Genomic DNA, 22,727 nt, shown 5'->3' with positions numbered 1-22,727 from the left:
TCCCGAATTTCCGACTAACATGCACATCTTTATGGAATATAATGCAAATTAGAAATTACACTCAGGAATAATAATATTCCTCTATTAAATAAATTAACTACTATATAGAATTTCCAATATTTGTTTGTCGATATATTTCATGAATACTTTATTCCTATTATTTCAGAAATGGGTAATCGACAAAATTACGTCAATTCCTTGCCATTTTTTATACATACGCACCAACAAATGAATCAGATCGTAACTTCAAAGTACTTGTCCCTTTAAAATTTATGTTTAATTTGAAAATAAATACACGAAATTCTTAAATTTTTAATTAATGCGTTATTATAAGAAGAAATATAATATTAAATATATTAATATGTACACATTATAACTGAATTATAGTACAATATTAAATATATCTAATTATACAATAAGATAAAATTATTATTTTATAATAATTACTTAAAAGATAATGATTGGTGTATCATAATAATATATATAAATTTTCAACGCTTATTTTTCTTAAGAAGATAATTCTTTTTAAGCAGCATGTAATTTCTTTTGGAAAGATTTTATTTTGTTTGCAAATTAAAGTCTAACTTGTTTTAGTTCAATTAGACTTCCAAAGAACTTTGCAGCAATAACTGAGTACATCCTCAATTCCTTAATCTCTCTTGATTATTTTTTACTGTTGAACTTTCATGATATTAATGACTCAAATATTCTAAATTCCTCTATATATTTTTAATCCTTTTGACGCTTGAACTTTTTTAGTTTGGTGTACAAAATGAGTTATGATTTTAACAGGATAATATTCTATATAACAATTCATTACAGGTATTTAGAATATAACAATAACAAGTAAATATGGCATAACTTAACGAAGCATCATATCTCTTATGAAATCAATGTAATAATAGATTTTCGTATACACATCAGGAACACCTTTGGCACAATAATAGAGAACTGATACAATACCAGCGAGTTTTCCATCAATGACAAATGGATCTCCACCATCACCCTAAAAATTTTTTAAAACCAATTAATACTTATAACATCGTGGGAATGAATAAAAAATAGGAGCTAATGATATCGTAATTATTATTTATAATATGATTTAATGAAGATTACATATTTTAATATTGCGATAACAAAAAATAAGATAATACGTTAAATTAGTTAAACAATGTATTTTGTAAAGAAAATAAATTAAATATAAAATTTAACTTAATTAAATTATAATTAAATATTCATTGGTTACTATTCAGATCTATTGATATATTTATAACAATAGTAGGGAAAAAATAAGAATAAAGAATAGAATAAAAACTGGGGGAGTGCATTAGTGTAATTTGAAATACTTACTTTGCATGCTCCAACTTCTGCTTTATCCAATGCACAAAATTGTGTGTCGTGTATAAGAAATTTAAAATATGTAGAATACAATCTTTCTGGAATAATTCTCATGTTGGCCTTTTGCATTTGTAAAGGATATGAATTTTCTGGGTAAGTCGTTGATCCCCATCCCAAAACAAATCCGTTATCATTCTCAGCAACGTCTCTGTCTAATAGTTCGATAGCGCTTTGGAATTCATTAAATTTCATTTTTCGTTTAAGCTAAAAAATATTATTTTTATTTGGAGTTTCTAAATGATAATTAATTCATGAAATATTAATAAAGCATAAAAATAAAAATTAACCTATTAAATCAAGTAATTAAAGATTCTCATTTAAATAAAAACTATAATTAAATTCTAAATAAAATAGATAATGATAATGTTTGGCAATATCAAATGATTCTGTGCTCTAACAATGATTAGCATTTTACCTTGACGATTGCAATATCATGCAGGAATATTTCATCCGAATCACTCTTCCCCGTGAATCTTGGATGAAAGAAAACACGAGAAATTTCATGAGCTTTTCCTGGATTTGACTCCAAGGGTACCATTCCTGTATATACCCGAATGCGGGGAATATTATCTAGTTCATCACGAAGGCACTGAATCGTGGTAAGAATATGCTTATCACTGATAATTGTACCACCACAAAATAGATGAACACTGTCGACATATTTAAATGCTGCTACGAAAGGATATGTTCTGACATTTGTACCTTGACCACCAACAATTCGCACATTTTTTGTAAACGCACCTACAAAATCGTTTAGAATATATCTAATTATAATACATATGATTCAGCATTGAGGAAAAGATATATAGAATAAATATTATAAGTAAAATAATAGATAGGAAGGAATTGAAATCATTGCATGAATATAAAATTTCTATATTACATTGATTATACAATATTACTGTTTATAAATAAATACAAGAATTTGAATGTTTCGAAAAATTGCCAATTCAAAACATTATAGGATTTTCTAAAATAGAAAATTTTTTGGAATTATTTTAACAAATCGTGCACTAACTGAAAACTTTTAATTTATCTATTTATCAATTACAATATTGAAACAGAAAGTAGATTTTGTAATTTTTTACATATTGTCATATTGTACATATTGTCGATGATTTTATGCATCAAAATAACGGCTAAATCATATTAAAATAATCAATTAAAGAATGAAAAAAATAAACTTACCGATAGTTTGGAGTGCAAATATACAAATTGCAATTAGATATCTCATATTGAATATTTTAAATAAATATATAAGAATATATGTTTTACCGGTCTTTATATATGTATCACATTAAATTATTCTAATACGGAGCTATCATAGGAATATTTTGTCATAAATCATAATCACTGAATATTATATTATAAAATCAACGCAAAAAACAAATAATCAAATATTTTTATAACGATAAGCAAATGCATACATTTATAATAACGATAAGATAATATATGAAAAATTGTTTTTTGAAACATTAGAAGATATTTCAACGATATACTTTAAGATTTCTAACAGAATTTTATATTACATAGAATATCACATGATTACAAGCTTTATATAAATTATAATTACACACAATAAATGGTAATAATGTTCTGAATTATTTATAAAATACGGTTAAATCTCTAATGCTCTAACTGATTTTAAAAATTCATACTAAACCAGAACTGCGTTCCAGAACGTGTAAATATTAAAGAAAATAGGATTTAAAAATTATAGACGATTCAGTCTCAGAAATCCTACGTTCAAAATAAAATTGACGTAAAAGTAAATATTCATATAAAAATCAAATTTGCCTTTAGCACCTGGAATACTGAATAAAAATATATCAGCAATCTTTTTGTTAATTACCAATGGACCACCGCTATCACCCTGAAAAGTTTGACAAGGTCAATAATATTTCTAAACGAACAAATTAAATACAACAAAATGTAAATACCATTGTTTAGCGAATATAAGCAGCGAATAAAAGAAAAAAACAGTATGATATGAGTTGGAAAACTTACAATGCACGGTCCGACATTTTCCTTATAATACGCACAAAATTGTCCAACAGCCGTTTCCAAATTATAAATTTCAAAACAGTCCCTTAACGGGTAAATGTACATATAAGCTTTTTGCAATTGCATGGGAAATGTATTGTTTGGATGAGATATGGAACCCCAGCCCAAAACATAGCCACTGTCTTCGTCATCTATGTCTCTGTCTGGAAGATCTATCATGTTTTTATTCTGATTAAATACAATCGCATGTTTTATCTGTAGAATAAACCGTTTTTATTAGATGATTTAAGAAATTTCTTTGAGTCATGGATATCATAAGATATCATAAGCATAAAGAATTTTTAAAAAATCGTGAAATTGCCGCTACCTTGACAACTGCAATATCGTGTTGGATCATTTGTTCAATTGTATGTTCCCCGGTGTATGCAGGATGAAAGAAAACTCGAGCGATATCGTGTCCTCCTCTTGAAACAGCATCCATAAAAGTTATTCCCGTGTATACTCTAATGTTACTGTAATCTCCTGATTGAGTGAAAAGACAATGAGCGGCTGTCAGAATATACTGATTGCTGATTATTAATCCATCACAACATATTTGGGTTTTTATTTATATAGATCTTTGTTTATTTCGTTTATTAAAGAAGTAGTCAATTATGTTAGATACTAATTATATTGAAATATCTAATTTTATTCTAAAATTGCATTGCCAATAAAGCGTTCATCATTCAATGTTCGAAATATGAAATATATTAAGAAGATCCAAAATAGTGAAACAATGGCGGAGCTCTTCGATCGCGCAGAGCCTTACTTTTGCCATCCCCGAGTGACATTAAGAACTCAAAGTTGCACTTGGCCAGTGATAAGGAGCCTCGAACCTTTCGATTTTCAATTGATTATCTCTCAGCTCATCGATAGATAATCTATTATTTTCTTAATTAGCCTTCCTCGGGATGATTTTGGCAAACGGATCTCGTGGAGCAATGCAATGTGACTCATAGAACGAACCCGTCGCTGACTTACAATTAAATTTAACAAAAATTTAATAACGAATGAAACTAGTTTTCGATTTGGCCTGAGACATTTGATCAGTTGTTTTTTTTTTACGTAATTATCCATGAAACGTTAGTGACTCATTCTCCATACACATTTAACATCACAAACAAATCTTTATCTTTATTGTTTTCAAAATAAACATTTGATAAATACTTATTAACCGTTAGAGGAAATAGTTGAAGAATTTCAATTTTATTTATAAACTAAATTTATTATCATATGTAACATCGCCCTACTTAGATACGATTATCTTTACGCTAATGGTGGTGAAGGGGTGGGGATGACGTGGATTGGCTGGTAAAATACTGTAGGCGGTAGGTCGGCAGATTTAAATATATTTAATGGTGCATTACAGGATCAATTTACAATGTATCATCTATTCATCATCTCTCTTATAAAATCAACATAATAATAAATTTTTGTATAAATATCAGGTGTACCAAGAGCGCATGGATGAGTAAGTGATACGAAACCGGCGAGTTTTCCATCCACTACAAACGGATCTCCACCCTCGCCCTAGAAAATTCCAAATTGTAAAAGTTTAAATATATTTTCGAATATAAGAAAATCTCATAAAGGAAATTTTCAGTGTTTTCTCTTTTTCTGAATATTGTAGAAAGCTTCACATTATGTCAACAAATACATCGAGGATAATATGAAGTATACATTGTCTGCGTCAAGGCATAGGTCTTATTAGGAATATATAATAATTTTCTATGATATTCGTTGAAAATTAATAAAATTTCTACTGAATTTAATATGTAAAGTAACTCATATCAAGTGAAACAATGATAATATAAATAGACGTAGACCGTGATGGTCAGAGAGAGGAGGGTATAAAGGAAAATATTTACCGTCCACGTTCCTACTCCCTTTTTATCCAATACGCAAAATTGAGTATCGTGTACAAGAAATTTAAAATATGTAGAATAAAATCTTTCTGGAATAATTCTCATGTCGGCCTTTTGCATTTGTAAAGGATATGAATTTTCTGGGAAAGTCGTTGATCCCCATCCCAAAACAAATCCGTTATCATTCTCAGCAACGTCTCTGTCTAATAGTTGGATAGCGCTTTGGAATTCATTAAATTCAATTGCTTTTTTCAGCTAAATAGTATATAAATAGGTATAGGGTAAATAATAATCAATGTATGAAAACATTATTATTCTTATTTGAAAATAGCTAATTAAAACGTTTATATTTATAGATACCATTATGTAAATTTAAGCTATAAAGTCCAAAATTAAGTAGAAATTATAATATTTTGCAATTCCAAATAATAATGTAAAACCTATAAGAATTATATATATTTTACGTTGATAACTGCGATATCACGTAGATATATTTCATCACGATTTTGTTTAGCTGTAAATTTCGGATGATTAAGTATCCTAGTTATTTCGTGCTCATTTTCTGCATTTGACTCCATAGTATTCCCAGTGTAAACTCTAATTTGTTCCAAATTATTTGATTCATATAAAAGGCATTGAGCCGTTGTAATGATATGCTCAGTACTGATTATTGAACCGCCACAGAAAATATTAGGTTTTGTAATATATTTAAACGTGGCAGTAAATGGATATCTTCGAACATATGTGTCTTCACCGCCAAGAATTCTCAAATTTTTTGTTAAAGCGCCTAAATATTTATTTATAATTATAAAGTATTTTAATTATAAATTATAAATATGTTGTGAGTCGATTTATCAAACTAATTTTTTTTCTTAATTGTGGAAGTATTATAATGATTAGGTCTATAACAAATTGCGCTCTTTTTTCAAATTTTTGAGTTACTTTAAGTTCTCTAACATTATATTTGAATTTATGGTATAAAATTTAAATATTTGAATTTAGTATTAATTTATTATATTACAAGTTTTATATATTCAATTATTTCCTCAAAAACTTATGATAATTATACAATTTTATTGTAACATGTATTGTTTATTCTTTAATGAATTTAAATATTAGAACTGAAATAAATTTCAATCAATTATTACCATTAGATTATGTATAATAATTTAATTGTACAATAACTATATTTAATTCGAAATTATATTAGCAAAAGTATTCAAAAGATGTTTTAAACTTACCGGTAGCCAATAGTACAAATACAAATACTGCAATTCGATATCTCATTTTAACTACTCTAAAGAAGTTAGCAAGACAATATTTGTTACGGTTCGCTATGCGCTTTATACATTGTATTGAAAGAATATAAAACATTTATGAACAAAATTGTGTTTACGAAAAAAAAAAAAAAAAAAAATTAAATATTTTTGGAGCGATGAGTTAATACATAAATATATGATAACGATAAGAAAACATGTGCAAAATGATGATCATGAATATTAAAAAAGGTTTCATCAATGAGCTTATAAATTGAAAATGATTATTAATAAAAACTTGATAAGAAAAGGTAACAACATTTTAACACTAAAAACAGGAAGTATTTCTTATTTTCAATGAATTTATTTAAGTATTAATATTGAAATTTTACATTTTTAAAGCAGCTACATATTTACAGATAGGAAAATTATTATAATTAATAAAATTATACAGAATTTATAAAAATAATAAATACTGGCGATTATTCTCAAAATAATTCAATTTCAACTAAAATATTCATGATTAAGTATCAATTATAAAATTCATGTTTTTTCTTAACTTATTCTATTGTCACAAGTACACATATGAAAGCACTTGATGCAGGAAACGAGTATTAATAATAACTAAAGTTTAGTTAATCGCTACTCTTATCATCCCCATTAGGGTGTCATTTTTTAAAAATAAATTTCACAAAATGAAAGGGAGGATGACGTAAATTGATTGGTAAAATACTGTAAGCGATAGATCGGTAAATTTGTATATATTTAACGGTACATTACAGTATCGATGCAAAGTATATTATCTATTCATCATGTCTCTTATAAAATCAATATAATAATAAATTTTTGTATAAATATCCGGTGTACCATGCGCGCATGGACGCATAACCGATGCTAATCCGGCGAGTTTTCCATCCACAACAAACGGGTCTCCGCCATCGCCCTAGAAAATTGTAAGTATAAAGATTTTAAACATATTTGCAAAATAAGAAAAAATAATGATACAATTACGAATTTTATAACTGCGACTTAAGTAATAATAATTTTTATATTATAATGGCCTTACATCATACAATATCAATCAACAGTGAGAATATGTTACGAGATTATGTTTATATTAAGTAATTTAGAAAATATTGATGAAAAAATGTTATAACGGTATATTTAATACTGAAAATATAATAACGATATTAATTATAATAAGTTGTGTTATGATATAGTTTAGATATGTAGTGATATAGCATAGAGTCGAAAATAATTAATTAAATGAAAATACTTACCGTGCATGTTCCTACTCCTCTTTTATCCAAAACGCAAAATTGAATGTCGTGTACAAGAAAATTAAAAAGTCTTTTATACATTCTTGATGGAACTATATTCATTTCGGCTTTTTGCAATTGTAAAGGATATGAATTTAGTGGGTAAGTCGTTGATCCCCATCCCAAAACAAAACCAATCTCATTGTCAATAACATCTCTGTTTAATAGTTCGATGGCGCTTTGGAATTCATTAAATTCAATTGCTTTTCCTAGCTGCAAACAAAGATTGTTTATGTTTTAGAGCTTTTAAGCTTATAAAAAATTGTCTGTTACGGAAATACTATTTATTAAAGTTCTAATTTAATTTTTAACTATAAATAATTCATAAGAGTTGAGCAAGTTTATTGTAAATTTTGTTCTATGTAATGCTTAATATTATAAATTATAAGCATTTTACCTGAATAACAGCAATATCGTGCAGATTCATTTCATCACTATTCTGTATACCTGTGAATCTAGGATGAACATAAACCTGAGCAATTCTATGTGGAGTTCCTACATTCGTATCCATAGAAATTATGCCTGTGAAAACTCTAATAAGTTTGAACTCATATTTGACGTAGCACATGCACTGAGCGGCTGTAAGTATGTGCTTGTTACTTATTATTGCACCACCACAGAAGGTATTAGGATCGTCCATGCGTTTTAATGATGCAATAAACGGATATGCTTGAGTATCTGCGTTTTGGCCGCCAAGAATTCGCACATTTTTCGCCGAAGCGCCTAGAAATTTATTCATAGTTATAAAATCATCGTTTTCCAATTATATGATTCCATGCCAATACAAATTTTAAATATGTAAAAAGTCTTCTTTAAAAGTCTTATAAAAATAATATAATACAATAAAAAACGTTTTAAATCTTTACATTAGTAGAATAGAATTTAAATAATAAATTATATAATTTACATAATACATAGTTCCATTTTAAAAAACTGTATTTGAGTTTTATATAATAATAATACAATCATTCGGATGTCATAAATTATTAACTTACCGATAGTCAGAAGTGCAAACGTTAAAACTATAAGTTGATACACCATTTTGTGAATTCTAATCATGAGATGAGACAATATTTGTTATCCTGCTATATATACGAAATAAATTACAAAAAAATATTATGCTTTTCTATTAATGTTTTTTTTTCTAGAACTTAAAATAATACTTAATTATATTATAAAATAATCGTAATTAAAAGAAAAACAAATATTTTCAAAATGATAAGTTAGCACACACTTATAGTAATGATAAGATAATTTATAAAAAGCGGATTATTAGAATATTAAAAAATTATTCCATAAATACTTGCAGATTTTATAAGATATTTTATCATACCTACCACCTTCATAGACATTGATAATTAATAATCATTTTTGTAGAAGGCTCATAAGATATTCGGATTAACCGTACATTTATATACGTACTTTATTATACCTTTAGTTATTTCATTTATGTATAAATATGAATAATATTTAATTTCAAAAATAGTTTTATATTTAAAGACGGGTATTATCATAGCTATTAAAATAATAAATATCGACTGTTTTCCAAGTAACTGTAAATTATGACAGAATATGTCGCAATTCTGAGACTGATCTTTGTAACGTGAAAATTTGTACAATTCTATTGTTCAGAACCAATCTTTTAATCGACAAAGAAAACGAATATTTATCAAAGATTATAGAAGACTGCGACCTACATATCGTAGTCGGCGTTTTGAAGGCAACATTTGTGCGATCTTTACAATAATCGGTAGAATAATATTTATATATTTACAATATTGATTATATATAATATTAGTCATATAACTGATAATTGAACACTGCCGTTTTGTATAATTATTGGCATTTAATTAGAAAGCATTCCGAACTGAAGATACGTAATCGTTGTTCACGAGTTTTCGATTTAAATTCGAGCGATCCTGGGTATCGGAAGACATTAATATGTTTTATAGTGGATCATTGTTTGTTTTTTGTACTCTTTATGATTTGTCTTGTAGTAACGATTTGTCCTTTGCTAATATACTCGAGAATCCGTGCCACTATATAGTGACATTACCCGCGATACCATAAGATTTGTTCTACCATTTGCAAAATATCACATTGTGCAAAGTAACAATGTTAACATGTACCGAGGCAAACTGAAATGTTTCATACGCAAAAATCATTGTCTTATGATTTCTTCCTGGCGAACTGCTAAGCAACTAACTTTGCAAGAATGACTTTTCTCATTCTAAATTTCATAATCGTTCTTGACTACATTTTACACCTGAACTTCTGTAGTATTAATAAATCAGAATATTTTAATTTCGTCTACTTACATCTATTTTTAATACTTTTGGTGCTTGAACTTTTAAGGTTTGGTGTATAAAATATATCAACATTAGTTATGATTTTAACAGGATAACATTCTATATAACAATTAATTACAGGTATTTAGAATATAACAATAACAAGTAAATATGGTATAACTTAACGACGCATCATATCTCTTATAAAATCAATGTAATAATATATTTTCGTATATACATCAGGAACACCTCTGGCACACCTATAGATAACTGATGCTAAACCAGCGAGTTTGCCTTCAACGATAAATGGATCCCCGCCATCACCCTTGAAAATTTTAAAAAGTTATTAATGCTTGTAATAGTATGTAAAGGAAACAAAAAATACCATCAAATAATGGAAAATGTTACTTTAGGGAGGTTTAATCATGATCCTATATTTTCATATAATGATAATAAGTAGGAGATATATGTTTAATTATTCAGCCTGTAGATTATGTAAAAAATATTAAAATAAACATAAAATTCATATAATCTTATATTATTATTATTGAATAAATACTCATGAAATTAATAATGCTACGAATAATTGATAGTGAAAATTATAGATTTATAATGGCGGCAAGTCTAATATATTTTACGGAAAAATTCTTACGGTGCACACTCCTACTCCTTCTTTGTCCATTGCACAAAATTGTGTATCGTGCACAAGGAATTTGAAAAACGTAGAATAAAGTCTCTCTGGAATTATACGCATGTTGGCTTTTTGCATTTTAGTTGGATATAAAAGTAACGGATATGATGTTGTTCCCCATCCCAAAACAAATCCTCCATCATTCTCAAGAATATCTCTTTGTAACAGCTCAATGGTGTTTTGAACATCATTTAATTGAATTATTCCTTTCAACTATAAAATTAAGAATATTTAAATTTATATTTTATGAGTATAAATTGATTTATTTAACAAAAATATATTCTATATACGTAAATATAAAGTTTTACTATTATATAGTTAATAAATGAATAGATGTTAATTGTAATTATCATTGATTCCTCAAGTACATTCAATTTTACATAAAATTATTTCTCAATAATACTTTGCTCTATTATTTACAAGTATTTTACCTTGACAACGGAAATATCATGTAGGAACATTTCATCATTATTGCCTTTAGCTGTATATCCAGGATGTACAAAAGCCTGTAAAATTTCACGCGAAGTTCCTGCATTCGAATCGGCAAAAGACATACCTGTATATACTCTAATACTGGCTAAATCATTTAGTTCTCTGCGAATGCATTGACCCGTTGTAAGTACATGCTTGTTACTAATTATTGCACCACCACAAATAGTATTAGGATTCCCGATGCGTTTAAATGCTGCTACAAACGGATATGTTCTTACATTTGTGTCTTGACCACCGAGAATTCGCACATTTTTTGCTGAGATAACTAGAAATTTATTTATAATTATAGTAGTTATATTATAACATGATTTGTTAAATGGTATTAATTTCAAAATTTAGCCGAATGTTCATTTTACTCAGTCACATGACGTTCTGTAATTTTACAATCAAATATAGAGACCAGAATTTTAATATTCCATTAACGTAACAATTAATTCCATTACAAATTATGCAGATATAGATATATACATAAATTTTTTTTCTTTTAATTATTCTGCTACTAGTATACAATATAATGAATAACTTTTTATATCAATATTAACAAGTTTTAATATTAAAATTGAAATGAATTTCGATAAATCGGTATGATTTCAGTTAAACTTTAACATAAAAATTATTCACAAGTTGTAAATTATAAACTTACCGAGAGTCTGTAGTGCAATTAATAAGACTGCAATTTGATACTTCATTTTCAATATTCCACGTACGTGCTTAAGAATATATGTGTTACCGCTCCTTAATGTATTAAATTACATCGGGAAAATATCAAGCTTTTATGTGAATATTTTTCTAGTAATAAACACAATAAAAAATTCTATTATAAATTTCTTGTAAATAATAAAAAATCAAATATTTTTGTAACGATAAGTTAATTCATACATTTATACAAATGATAAGATAATATATATATATATATATATATATTATATATTTAAATTGTAATTGTATATTTAAACAAATATATTATTAAATATCGTAAATTAATTTTAAATAGTAATGTATATTAATTTAAAAAACAAGAGTCAAATTATGGCTTTATTTTTTTATATCTTAAATCTATATATATATATATATATGTATATTTATGTATGTATGTTACATTTTTAGAAGATTCAATTAATAAAATAGTTATATAATTAAGCACATAAAGTATATTTTCGAAGTTATTACAATACTTAAAATCGACCGTTAACTAAATGTCGTAAAATTTAACAAATCCTGAAGTGCTTTAGATCCCGTAAAGTATATATTATCAAAGTATATTAACATAATAAATAGTAACTATTTTGCAAGTCATTGTAAGTTTGAAAAGATTCGTCATAATTATTTGATTGATTCTTTAAAGTATAAAAATTTACAGGATTATTTTTTTAGTAATATATTTTATTATAATCTGTACATGACAATAATATTTGACATAAATTAAAAAAGATTCTACCTAGTGTCGTAAAGTTTACATACATGCCATAACTAAAATAATCGCAATATTAATATTTGTTTATATTATAATATTAAATATAGAAATTCATATAAATGATAATGATAGAAACGACAATTAAACATTCAGCTATTCGAATGAGAGTGAATTTAAATGCATTTATCATGGAATTAGAAAAGCATGATTCGCATTTCTAGAAATTATAAATATTTTTGTCGACATAAGAGATCTTAGATAGAGTTTTAAATAGTTCGTGTGATATATTTTATAAATAATTCATTCAGAAATTGTAATTTTTTATGTATGAAAATTGTAAATGTATTTCTACGTGTAGTTGAAACATATGCAGTTAAGAATAATAAACGAAAATTCAATTAATTATATTTATTATTATTGATTATCATTATTATTTAACTGTATTGCTTAAGTATTCACTATTACTAATACTCATAAAAGTATTTTTCATTAAATTTTGCCATTGTTAGAATGTACATACAAACGAATGAATCTGTAATATAAAAGTACTTCTGCTTTCAAATTTTTATTGGAATTAAAAAAACAGTTGCAAAATTCTGTAAAATATATATATAAACAAAGAAATGGTAAGTAGAAATAAAATATGAATTTTATTAATATAAATATTCGTTTCATGATAGCATAATCCTGAATATAAAAGAGTATACAATAACCAGTTATCATTTATCCTTATTAATTTTTAAAAGCTTTTAACGCATATATTATAACGATTAAAGTATCTTTTACTAATTTCTAGTTCATTTATACTTCAATTGAATTTAAATATTAATGTCTGCAAGAGAAACATATTTTACAAAAATATAGAATTTCTATTGAGATATTCGATATAATATAGATCAAAGAGTCTAACTTATTTCATTCCCAGACTTATTTCTATATCAACATTTTATGAATAATGTATAATATTGAAATATATATTTTGAGTTATATTTTATCATTAAAAAGTATTGAGGTATAATGTACTATAAAATATCAAATTAATAAAGATTGCCATGTAATATTCGATGTTAAAGTTATGTACATGTCAATATAATTAATGGAGTATTACAAAATCAAAGTAGTGGGGCTTAAATACTCATCATGTTGTTGATATAATCGATGTAATAATACATTTTTGTATATATATCAGGTAAACCTTGAGCACAAGGATAAATAATTGATGCTAAACCTGCGAGTTTTCCATCAATGATAAACGGATCTCCGCCATCGCCCTAGAACATTTCATGAATTAAGTGATATGCTAATTAAGTGACAATTCATGATATAAGTGATAATATTTAAAAAATCATTCAACAAATAAGAAAGAAAAATCAAAAGACGTAGAAAAAAATTTCGCTGCAGTAATTTTTATTAATGTATCCGTTAGTAAATATTAATTATTTTTACATTACATCATTAAAGAAAAACAGGAATCTCTTAAATTATAACATTGAATTTATTAAAATTAATTAGTTTAAAAACATAAATATAAATTGATCTAAAATTAAAGAAAGTCGAATATAATAATTTAAATAAAAATACCGTGCATGGTCCGACTCCTTGTTTGTCCAACGCCGCGAACTGAGTATCGTGTAGAATAAAATAAAAGAATGAAGAATAAGATCTTGCTGGAAGAATATTCATTTGGGCTTTTTGCATCTGTGAAGGATATGAATTTTCTGGGTAACTCGTTGATCCCCATCCTAAAACAAATCCGCTTTCATTCTCAGCAACATCTCTGTCTAATAGTTCGATAGCGCTTTGGAATTCATTAAATTGAATTGCTTGCTTCAGCTGTAAAATAGAAATTATTAATAATATATTAATAGAAGTTACAAATAATTCAGACGAATAGACAAATTATATATTACATATATTTTATAATTATCAATGCTCAAATTAAAATTGTAGTTATAATTAATATAAAAAATATGTTGATAATGATTAAATTTATCAGAAACATGTTTCTAAATTATAGTGTACTCTATTATAATTATAAGCAATTTACCTTGACGACTGCGATGTCATTTAAATACATTTCATCGCGATTACCCTTATTTATAAATCTACGATTAATGAACACCCGTTGAATTTCATGCGAAGTTCCTGCATTAGGATCTGAAGTAGATATGCCTGTATAAACTCTAACGAGTCTATAATTATTTGGTTCACCGTAAAGACATTGAGCTGTGGTAACTATGTGCATATTGCTTATTATTGCACCACCACAAAAAGTATTTGGATTCCCGACATGTTTAAATGATGCAATAAATGGATATGCTCGAACATCTGCATCTTGGCCGCCAATAATTCGCACATTTTTTCCAAACACACCTGTTAAATCATTTATCATTAAAATACATTATCAATATTTGTCCCAGTGATTTCAAAAATGGTAATTAATTTCAAAATTATACATGAATTTTATAGATTAAAATTTTATCATAATTTAGCCGAATGTTCATTTTACTCAGTCACATGACGTTCTGTAATTTTACAATCAAATATAGAGACCAGAATTTTAATATTCCATTAACGTAACAATTAATTCCATTACAAATTATGCAGATATAGATATATACATAAATTTTTTTTCTTTTAATTATTCTGCTACTAGTATACAATATAATGAATAACTTTTTATATCAATATTAACAAGTTTTAATATTAAAATTGAAATGAATTTCGATAAATCGGTATGATTTCAGTTAAACTTTAACATAAAAATTATTCACAAGTTGTAAATTATAAACTTACCGAGAGTCTGTAGTGCAATTAATAAGACTGCAATTTGATACTTCATTTTCAATATTCCACGTACGTGCTTAAGAATATATGTGTTACCGCTCCTTAATGTATTAAATTACATCGGGAAAATATCAAGCTTTTATGTGAATATTTTTCTAGTAATAAACACAATAAAAAATTCTATTATAAATTTCTTGTAAATAATAAAAAATCAAATATTTTTGTAATGATAAGTTAATTCATACATTTATACTAATGATAAGATAATATAAAAAATGATTTTTTAGAATATTACAAAATTATTCCACGCTTAGCTGATTTTGAAACAAAATATTATCAAACATCGTAAAAATAAAAAAATAATTAAACCTAATTAAAAATGAAAATTAATAATAATTTGATAAAATCACTGAAAAGCTTAATTTTATTTTTATTATACCGACAATCAAATTCTTTATATGTAAATACAATCGATTTTGCAGTTATGAAAAAGCTATATATTTAAGTATATAACGCATATTGTCAGAGTTACTAGAATAATAAAAACATTTTTTTTGTTATTTCAATGATTCTTTTTTACCTACATATATTGCTTTCATTTTTCCATAAAAAGAATCTTTTTTATTAATAAATAATAATAAAATTCGATATTTAAATTTAATTTACATAATTTAATAAATCTACGTGATTATTTGTATCAAATAGTATAACAATTCTTTTAAAAACAAAATTATTATTCAGTGTGGGAACGTTTAATTTTTTTTTATCTTTCGAAATTCGAAGTATCATTTTAACGTAAAAATTATAAATATCATTAATAGATTAGAGAAGGCTCAACTATATTATCTTATTTGTATTTTAAAGCTTAGATTTAAACAATCCTTAAACTAACTGCTGGAATAATATTTATTTATATTATATAGCTTAATGAAAATACTCATATAAAAATTAGTCATAAAAATAAATATTGAACACTGAAGTACTAAACATTCTGAATGGCATTTAAGTGAAATGCATTTATTGTGCAATTCTATGCTTATATACATAAAAAATATAAATGTTTTTATCTTGTTTGTTTTCATAAATTGGTTTTCATAAATTTTATAAATAATTCATTTAGAATTTTTTTTTAATTCCGTATTTTTCTTTAATTTTTGACACCACTAGTGAGTGCATACGTACAAGCAAACGAGTCACTTTGTACTTCAAAATAATTATTATTTTGAAATTTATATTTGAAAAATAAATACACAATTTTTAATAATTCAAATAAATATCTGAATATGTAACAAATTATACAATATTTAACATATATGCAAGATACTATATATAACAAAGACACTATATATAACAAATTATGCAATAAAATAAGTTTATTATTTTATAATAATTACTTAAATTATATTATTGGTGTATCATAATAGTAGAACTAATATATATAAAGTTTTATGACTTATTTCTCCGTTGAATCAATTTTCCAAAAATTCCATTTTGATAGAGAAAATTATTTTATATAATTCTTTTTGGTAATATTTAATTGTATTTAGATAGAAATTTTTTAAATATTTTATTTCCGGTTTCATTTATTAATAATATATAATGCTTTAATATATTTAAAGATGTATTTATTATGATTGAAATGTACAAATATGGCATACAATTAAATATAAATATTAATGAGTGTTTTAACAAAATAATGTTCAATATAAAAATTCAATACTCGTGAAAATTATTGATGCAGTGTTACAGAATTAATGTTGTATCTATTATGAAATCAACATCATATCTCTTATGAAATCAATGTAATAATATATTTTCGTATATACATCAGGAACACCTCTTGCACACCTATAGATAATTGATGCTAAACCAGCGAGTTTGCCCTCAATGATAAATGGATCCCCGCCATCATTCTAGAATATTTTATGAATAAATTAATATTTAAAATATCATTTAAAATAATTAATAGAAAATCTAAATAATTGTTAAATTTACGTTTTTATTTTTATATAATATCATTGCTTCATATTGTTTTAATTAGATCAATAACGAAAAGGTATACTTTAAATTATGACTAGTAAATAATTTAGAATAAATTGTAATGTAAAAGTTATAGAATTAATTTGATTATATGCGTTAATTATTAATTAGAATAATAATTTATAGTTGTGGAACAAAAATAGAAATTAGTCGAATGTAATGAATTAAATAAAATACCGTGCACAGTCCAATTCCATTTCTGTCCAACGCCGCAAACTGAGTATCGTGCATAATAAATGTATAAATTCTAGAATTCATGCTTTCTGGAATAACATGCGCATTGGCCTTTTGCATTTGTATAGGATATGAATCTTCTGGATAAGTCGTTGATCCCCATCCCAAAACCAAGCCCATCTCAGTGCTAATAACATCTCTGTTTAATAGTTCGATGGCGCTTTGGAATTCATTAAATTGAATTGCTTGTTTCAGCTGTAAAATAAAAATTATTAATAATAGCTAAAATAATTAGTTTAAAAATAATTCAGACGAATAGAAAAATTATACATTATATATTTTATAATTATCAATGCTCAAATTAAAATTGTAGTTATAATTAAATTCAATTGTACTGTGCTCTAATCTAATTATAAGCAATTTACCTTGACGACTGCGATATCATGTAAAAACATTTCATCAGAATTGCGTGTTGCTGAGAAACGAGGATGAATCAAAATCTTTTTCACTTCATGCGAAGTTCCTGTATTCGGATCTGAAGATATGCCTGTATAAACTCTAAGATGACGGAAATCGTTTAATTCTTTGCGTAGGCATATAGCACTTGTAACTACGTGCCTATTACTTATTATTGCACCACCACAAAAAAAATGTAATTGACCAACATGTTTAAATACTGCTACAAACGGATATGTTCGAACATCTGCGTCTTGGCCGCCAACAATTCGCACATTTTTTGCTGACGTACCTAGAAATTTATTTATAATTATAATCGAACTAGAAATTGTTAACAAACTGTCTCCTGACTTATGGAATTGGAATTAATTTCTAGTTTATGCATAATTTAGGATTTTATGAGTGTCTCAAATGTAGCTGAATTATTATTTTACTCAATCACATCACGTTCTGTCATTTTGCAATCAAATATAAAGACCAGAATTTTAATATTAACACAGTAACGATTAATTTTATTACAATTTTCAAATATATGCAGAGTCAATTCTGCGGCTTTGTTAGTTTATACGATTGTTTGAAATCATTTTTTATTCAACTATTTTAAATTTAAATATTAAAGATAAAATAAATTTCCATAAATTATTACGTTCATTTAATAGTTTAATAAAAATGAAAAATCGACATTAAACTTTTAAATTATATTAATTAATTTAGTTTAAATATAATCATTGAAAATGTATAAATCATAAACTTACCGACGGTTAATAATGCAAATATAAATATTGCAATTCGATATTTCATTTTAAAAATTCTAAACAATAATGTAAAATAATATTTGCTACTGCTTTTTATATATATCTTGCATTATATACAATGAAGTTGAAGTTTCTATAAGATTTTCTACCATTAAAAATCGTTGAAAATCATATTACAAAATAAATATTTTTTAACATACCAGAAAGTCAAATATTTTCATAGTGATAAGTTAATACATATATTTATGGTAATGATAACATATACAAAATCGTTTTTTGGAATATAAAAGCATATTTGAACATGTTTAAAGATTTCTAAAAACAATTTCTCATGTAATATAACATATCTGAAATTCATAATAAATAGTCATTTTTCATGTAAGAAATAATGTTTCAAATATTTAAATCTAAAGTTATACCATTTATAAGACTCACATTATAGTACGTTAAACATTTTATACCTCAAATTAGTTCATTCATGAACAAATATTAATCATTATTCATTTTTTTATTATAATTCTAATTAGTTCAGTTACGTGTAAAAATTAACATTTTTTAATTTGTAGAGTAGAATAAAATAGAGTAGAATAAGTTTATTATTAGATTTTATTAAAATTATAATTATCGAATATTTAAAAGTCGATTTACAATTAATTTTATTTAAAATTCAGTTTAAAGAACAGTCTATGCCAAAATCAAAATAACGTATTTGGTTTATTACATTTTTCTGTATATACATACAACAAATAATTTAACAATGATATATAAGGAAATAATTTTATTAAAAATAATATTGTTGAATAGGGATTGGATATTTATCAAAATAGAACGAAATAAGTTAAACTTGAAACTTAAAATAATTTAATGAATATTGAACAATATATTTTACTATTGCGAAATAACCAAATTTCAAAACATCCTCTGTAATTATTGTTGTTTTATCGATTTTATCATAAAATAAAATATATTATAATATTATATATAACCAAAATGAAAATTTTGGTCTATAATATTTGTCTCTTTTCATTCCCGCCTTTTAGTACATTTCAGCTCGTATTTACTCTTTTCTGAATTTGCGACTAACATGCACATGTTTACAGAAAATAATGCAAATTAGAAATTACACTCAGGAATAATAATATTCCTCTATTAAATAAATTAACTACTATATAGAATTTCCAATATTTGTTTGTCGATATATTTCATGAATACTTTATTCCTATTATTTCAGAAATGGGTAATCGACAAAATTACGTCAATTTCTTGCCATTTTTTATACATACGCACCAACAAATGAATCAGATCGTAACTTCAAAGTACTTGTCCCTTTAAAATTTATGTTTAATTTGAAAATAAATACACGAAATTCTTCAAATTTTTAATTAATGCGTAATTTTAAGAAAAAATACTATATTCCATATATTAGTATATACAGATATTAATGGAATTACAGTACAATACTAAATATATTAAATTATGCAATAAGATAATCTTATTATTTTATAAAAATTACTTAGAAGATACTGCTTGATGTATAGTAATAGTCAAATTAACATATATAAATTTGTATGACTTATTTTCTATTTAAATCTATTTGGTTTTGTTTAATTCTAAATTCTTTTATACTTCTTATTTACTTTTTATACTGGAAATGTTCTAGTATGGTATACTATAAAATATCAAAATTAGTTAAGATTTAAACAAGATAATACTCAATGTAAAAATTTGGTACAAATAAAAATCATTCACGGAGTAGTACAATATCAAAATGGCTTAAAAAATCATTGAATCGGTTATAAAATCGATGTAATAATAAACTTTTGTATATACATCTGGAATACCCTCAGCACATCGATAGATAAGTGATGTTAAACCAGCAAGTTTCCCATCAACGATAAATGGATCTCCTGCATCACCCTAAAAAATGTTCTGGATAAAGCAACATTCAAAATAATATTTAAAATGATTTTAAATGAAATCATTAATAATTGAAAATTTTTGCTGTGAAGATTATGTCAAAAAAACATGAGAAATTTGTTAAATTATGATAATTTAATAATTTATTAAGAAAATTGAGAAAATCTTAATATAAAATTTATTTGAACTTGCTGGAATATGCTACTAGAATTACGAATTAAGCTGATTCATAATGAGTTTAAGAACAATAATAAAAATTCATTAAAAACAATAATTGAAGTGTCTTAAATATAAAAATAATTACCGTTAAAGTAAAATAAAAATAATTACCGTGCATGCCCCAACCCCTTTTCTTTGAAAGCCGCAAAACTGTGTATCGTGAATGAGGAAGTTAAAAAATTGAACATAATCTTTTTCGGGAACAATACTCATGTTGGCCTTTTGCATTTGTAAAGGATATGAATTTTCTGGGTAAGTCGTTGATCCCCATCCCAAAACAAATCCGTTATCATTCTCAGTAACGTCTCTGTCTAATAGTTCGATGGCGCTTTGGAATTCATTAAATTCAATTGCTTTTTTCAACTATAAAGATTATGATATTCGCAATATTTAAAATTATCTGAATTACTCAAAAACTAATTTTTTAATTGGAAAATTATTATTGAGGTAGTTTACATTTATCTTTCTTCAAATGCAAATTTCAGTTATAATTAAATGAAAATACGTTTTGGACATTAATTACTTGTATTTTACCTTGATAACTGAAATATCATATAGAAACATTTCATCAAAATTGCGTGTAGCTGTGTATCCAGGATGAACGAAAATGTGTGAAATATCATGAACATTTCCTGGATTAGAGTCCGCTGGTGACATTCCTGTGTATATTTTAATGCGGCTGCTATCCATATATTCTGCTCGAACGCACTGAGCCGTTGTGAGTATGTGCTTATTACTTATTATTGTACCACCACAGAAAATATTTAGATTATCATTATATTTAAAATTGGCCATAAACGGATACGTTCGAACATCTGCGTCTTGGCCGCCGAGAATTCGCACATTTTTTGCTGACGTATCTAGAAATTTATTTACAATTATAATAGTTATATTATAATATAATTTATTAAATGGTATTAATTTCAAAATCATACATGAATTTCATAGATTAAATGTTTATCAAATTTAGCTGAATGTTCGTTTTATTCAGTCAGATCACGTTCTGTAATTTTACAATAAAATATAAAAAATTTTAATATTAACATAGTAACGATTAATTTTATTACAATTTTTAAATATTTATTCTGAGGCTTTGTTAAATGATACGATTGAATGAAATAATTTTTTATTTAACAATTTATAAATTTTGAATATTAAAGCTTTAATAAATGTCAATAAATTATTACGTTTACGTTGGTAATAATTATATAATATAAAATTATATTTTGTATTAAAATTCTAATAATCCAATCAATTCCAAAGGTCTAAATTACAAACTTACCCATAGTTAGTAGTACAAATACGAATACGTCAATTTGATGTTTCATTTTCATTATTCTAAATATATTAAGATGAAATTAGTTTTGGCGTTCTTTATATATATATATATATATATATATATATATATATATATATATATATATATAAAGAATATATATATATATATATATATATATATATCAGAAAAATAACAAGCTTTCATTGTAATATTTTTTTGTCATTGCAAACAATTGAAAATTAAATTATAAACTAAAAGTAATGAATGTCAAATATTTTTATAATGATAAGTCAATACATAAATTTATGGTAACGATAAGATTTCTGAACAATCA

The 22,727-nt window shown here is 25.1% G+C and overlaps 3 protein-coding genes across 3 annotated transcripts; all 3 read right to left on the bottom strand.

The window, feature by feature from the left end:
* Positions 1–862: 862 nt before the first annotated feature.
* LOC105367727 (chymotrypsin-1-like) lies at positions 863–1,590 on the bottom strand. Its single transcript, XM_011506496.1, has 2 exons — positions 1,351–1,590; positions 863–1,006 (listed from the first exon to the last, which is right to left on the bottom strand). The coding sequence occupies exons 1-2, from the start codon at positions 1,588–1,590 to the stop codon at positions 863–865; spliced, it is 384 nt and encodes a 127-aa protein (XP_011504798.1).
* Positions 1,591–13,773: 12,183 nt separating this feature from the next.
* LOC105367575 (chymotrypsin-1-like) lies at positions 13,774–15,627 on the bottom strand. The gene is made up of 4 exons (XM_011506337.1): positions 15,563–15,627; positions 14,814–15,139; positions 14,348–14,599; positions 13,774–14,037 (listed from the first exon to the last, which is right to left on the bottom strand). Exons 1-4 carry the CDS (start codon positions 15,606–15,608, stop codon positions 13,894–13,896), a joined length of 768 nt encoding a protein of 255 aa, XP_011504639.1. The 5' UTR covers positions 15,609–15,627; the 3' UTR covers positions 13,774–13,893.
* Positions 15,628–17,276: 1,649 nt separating this feature from the next.
* On the bottom strand, positions 17,277–22,466 carry LOC105367576 (chymotrypsin-1-like). Its single transcript, XM_011506338.1, has 4 exons — positions 22,397–22,466; positions 18,193–18,515; positions 17,771–18,022; positions 17,277–17,466 (listed from the first exon to the last, which is right to left on the bottom strand). Exons 1-4 carry the CDS (start codon positions 22,446–22,448, stop codon positions 17,320–17,322), a joined length of 774 nt encoding a protein of 257 aa, XP_011504640.1. The 5' UTR covers positions 22,449–22,466; the 3' UTR covers positions 17,277–17,319.
* Between the last annotated feature and the right edge of the window lie 261 nt (positions 22,467–22,727).

This window comes from Ceratosolen solmsi, unplaced genomic scaffold, assembly GCF_000503995.2.
Source record: "Ceratosolen solmsi marchali unplaced genomic scaffold, CerSol_1.0 scaffold7, whole genome shotgun sequence".
In the NCBI taxonomy this organism is placed as follows: Eukaryota; Metazoa; Arthropoda; class Insecta; order Hymenoptera; family Agaonidae; genus Ceratosolen; species Ceratosolen solmsi.
Note: the sequence above shows the minus strand (reverse complement) of the source record. Positions and strands in the feature narration are given on the sequence as shown.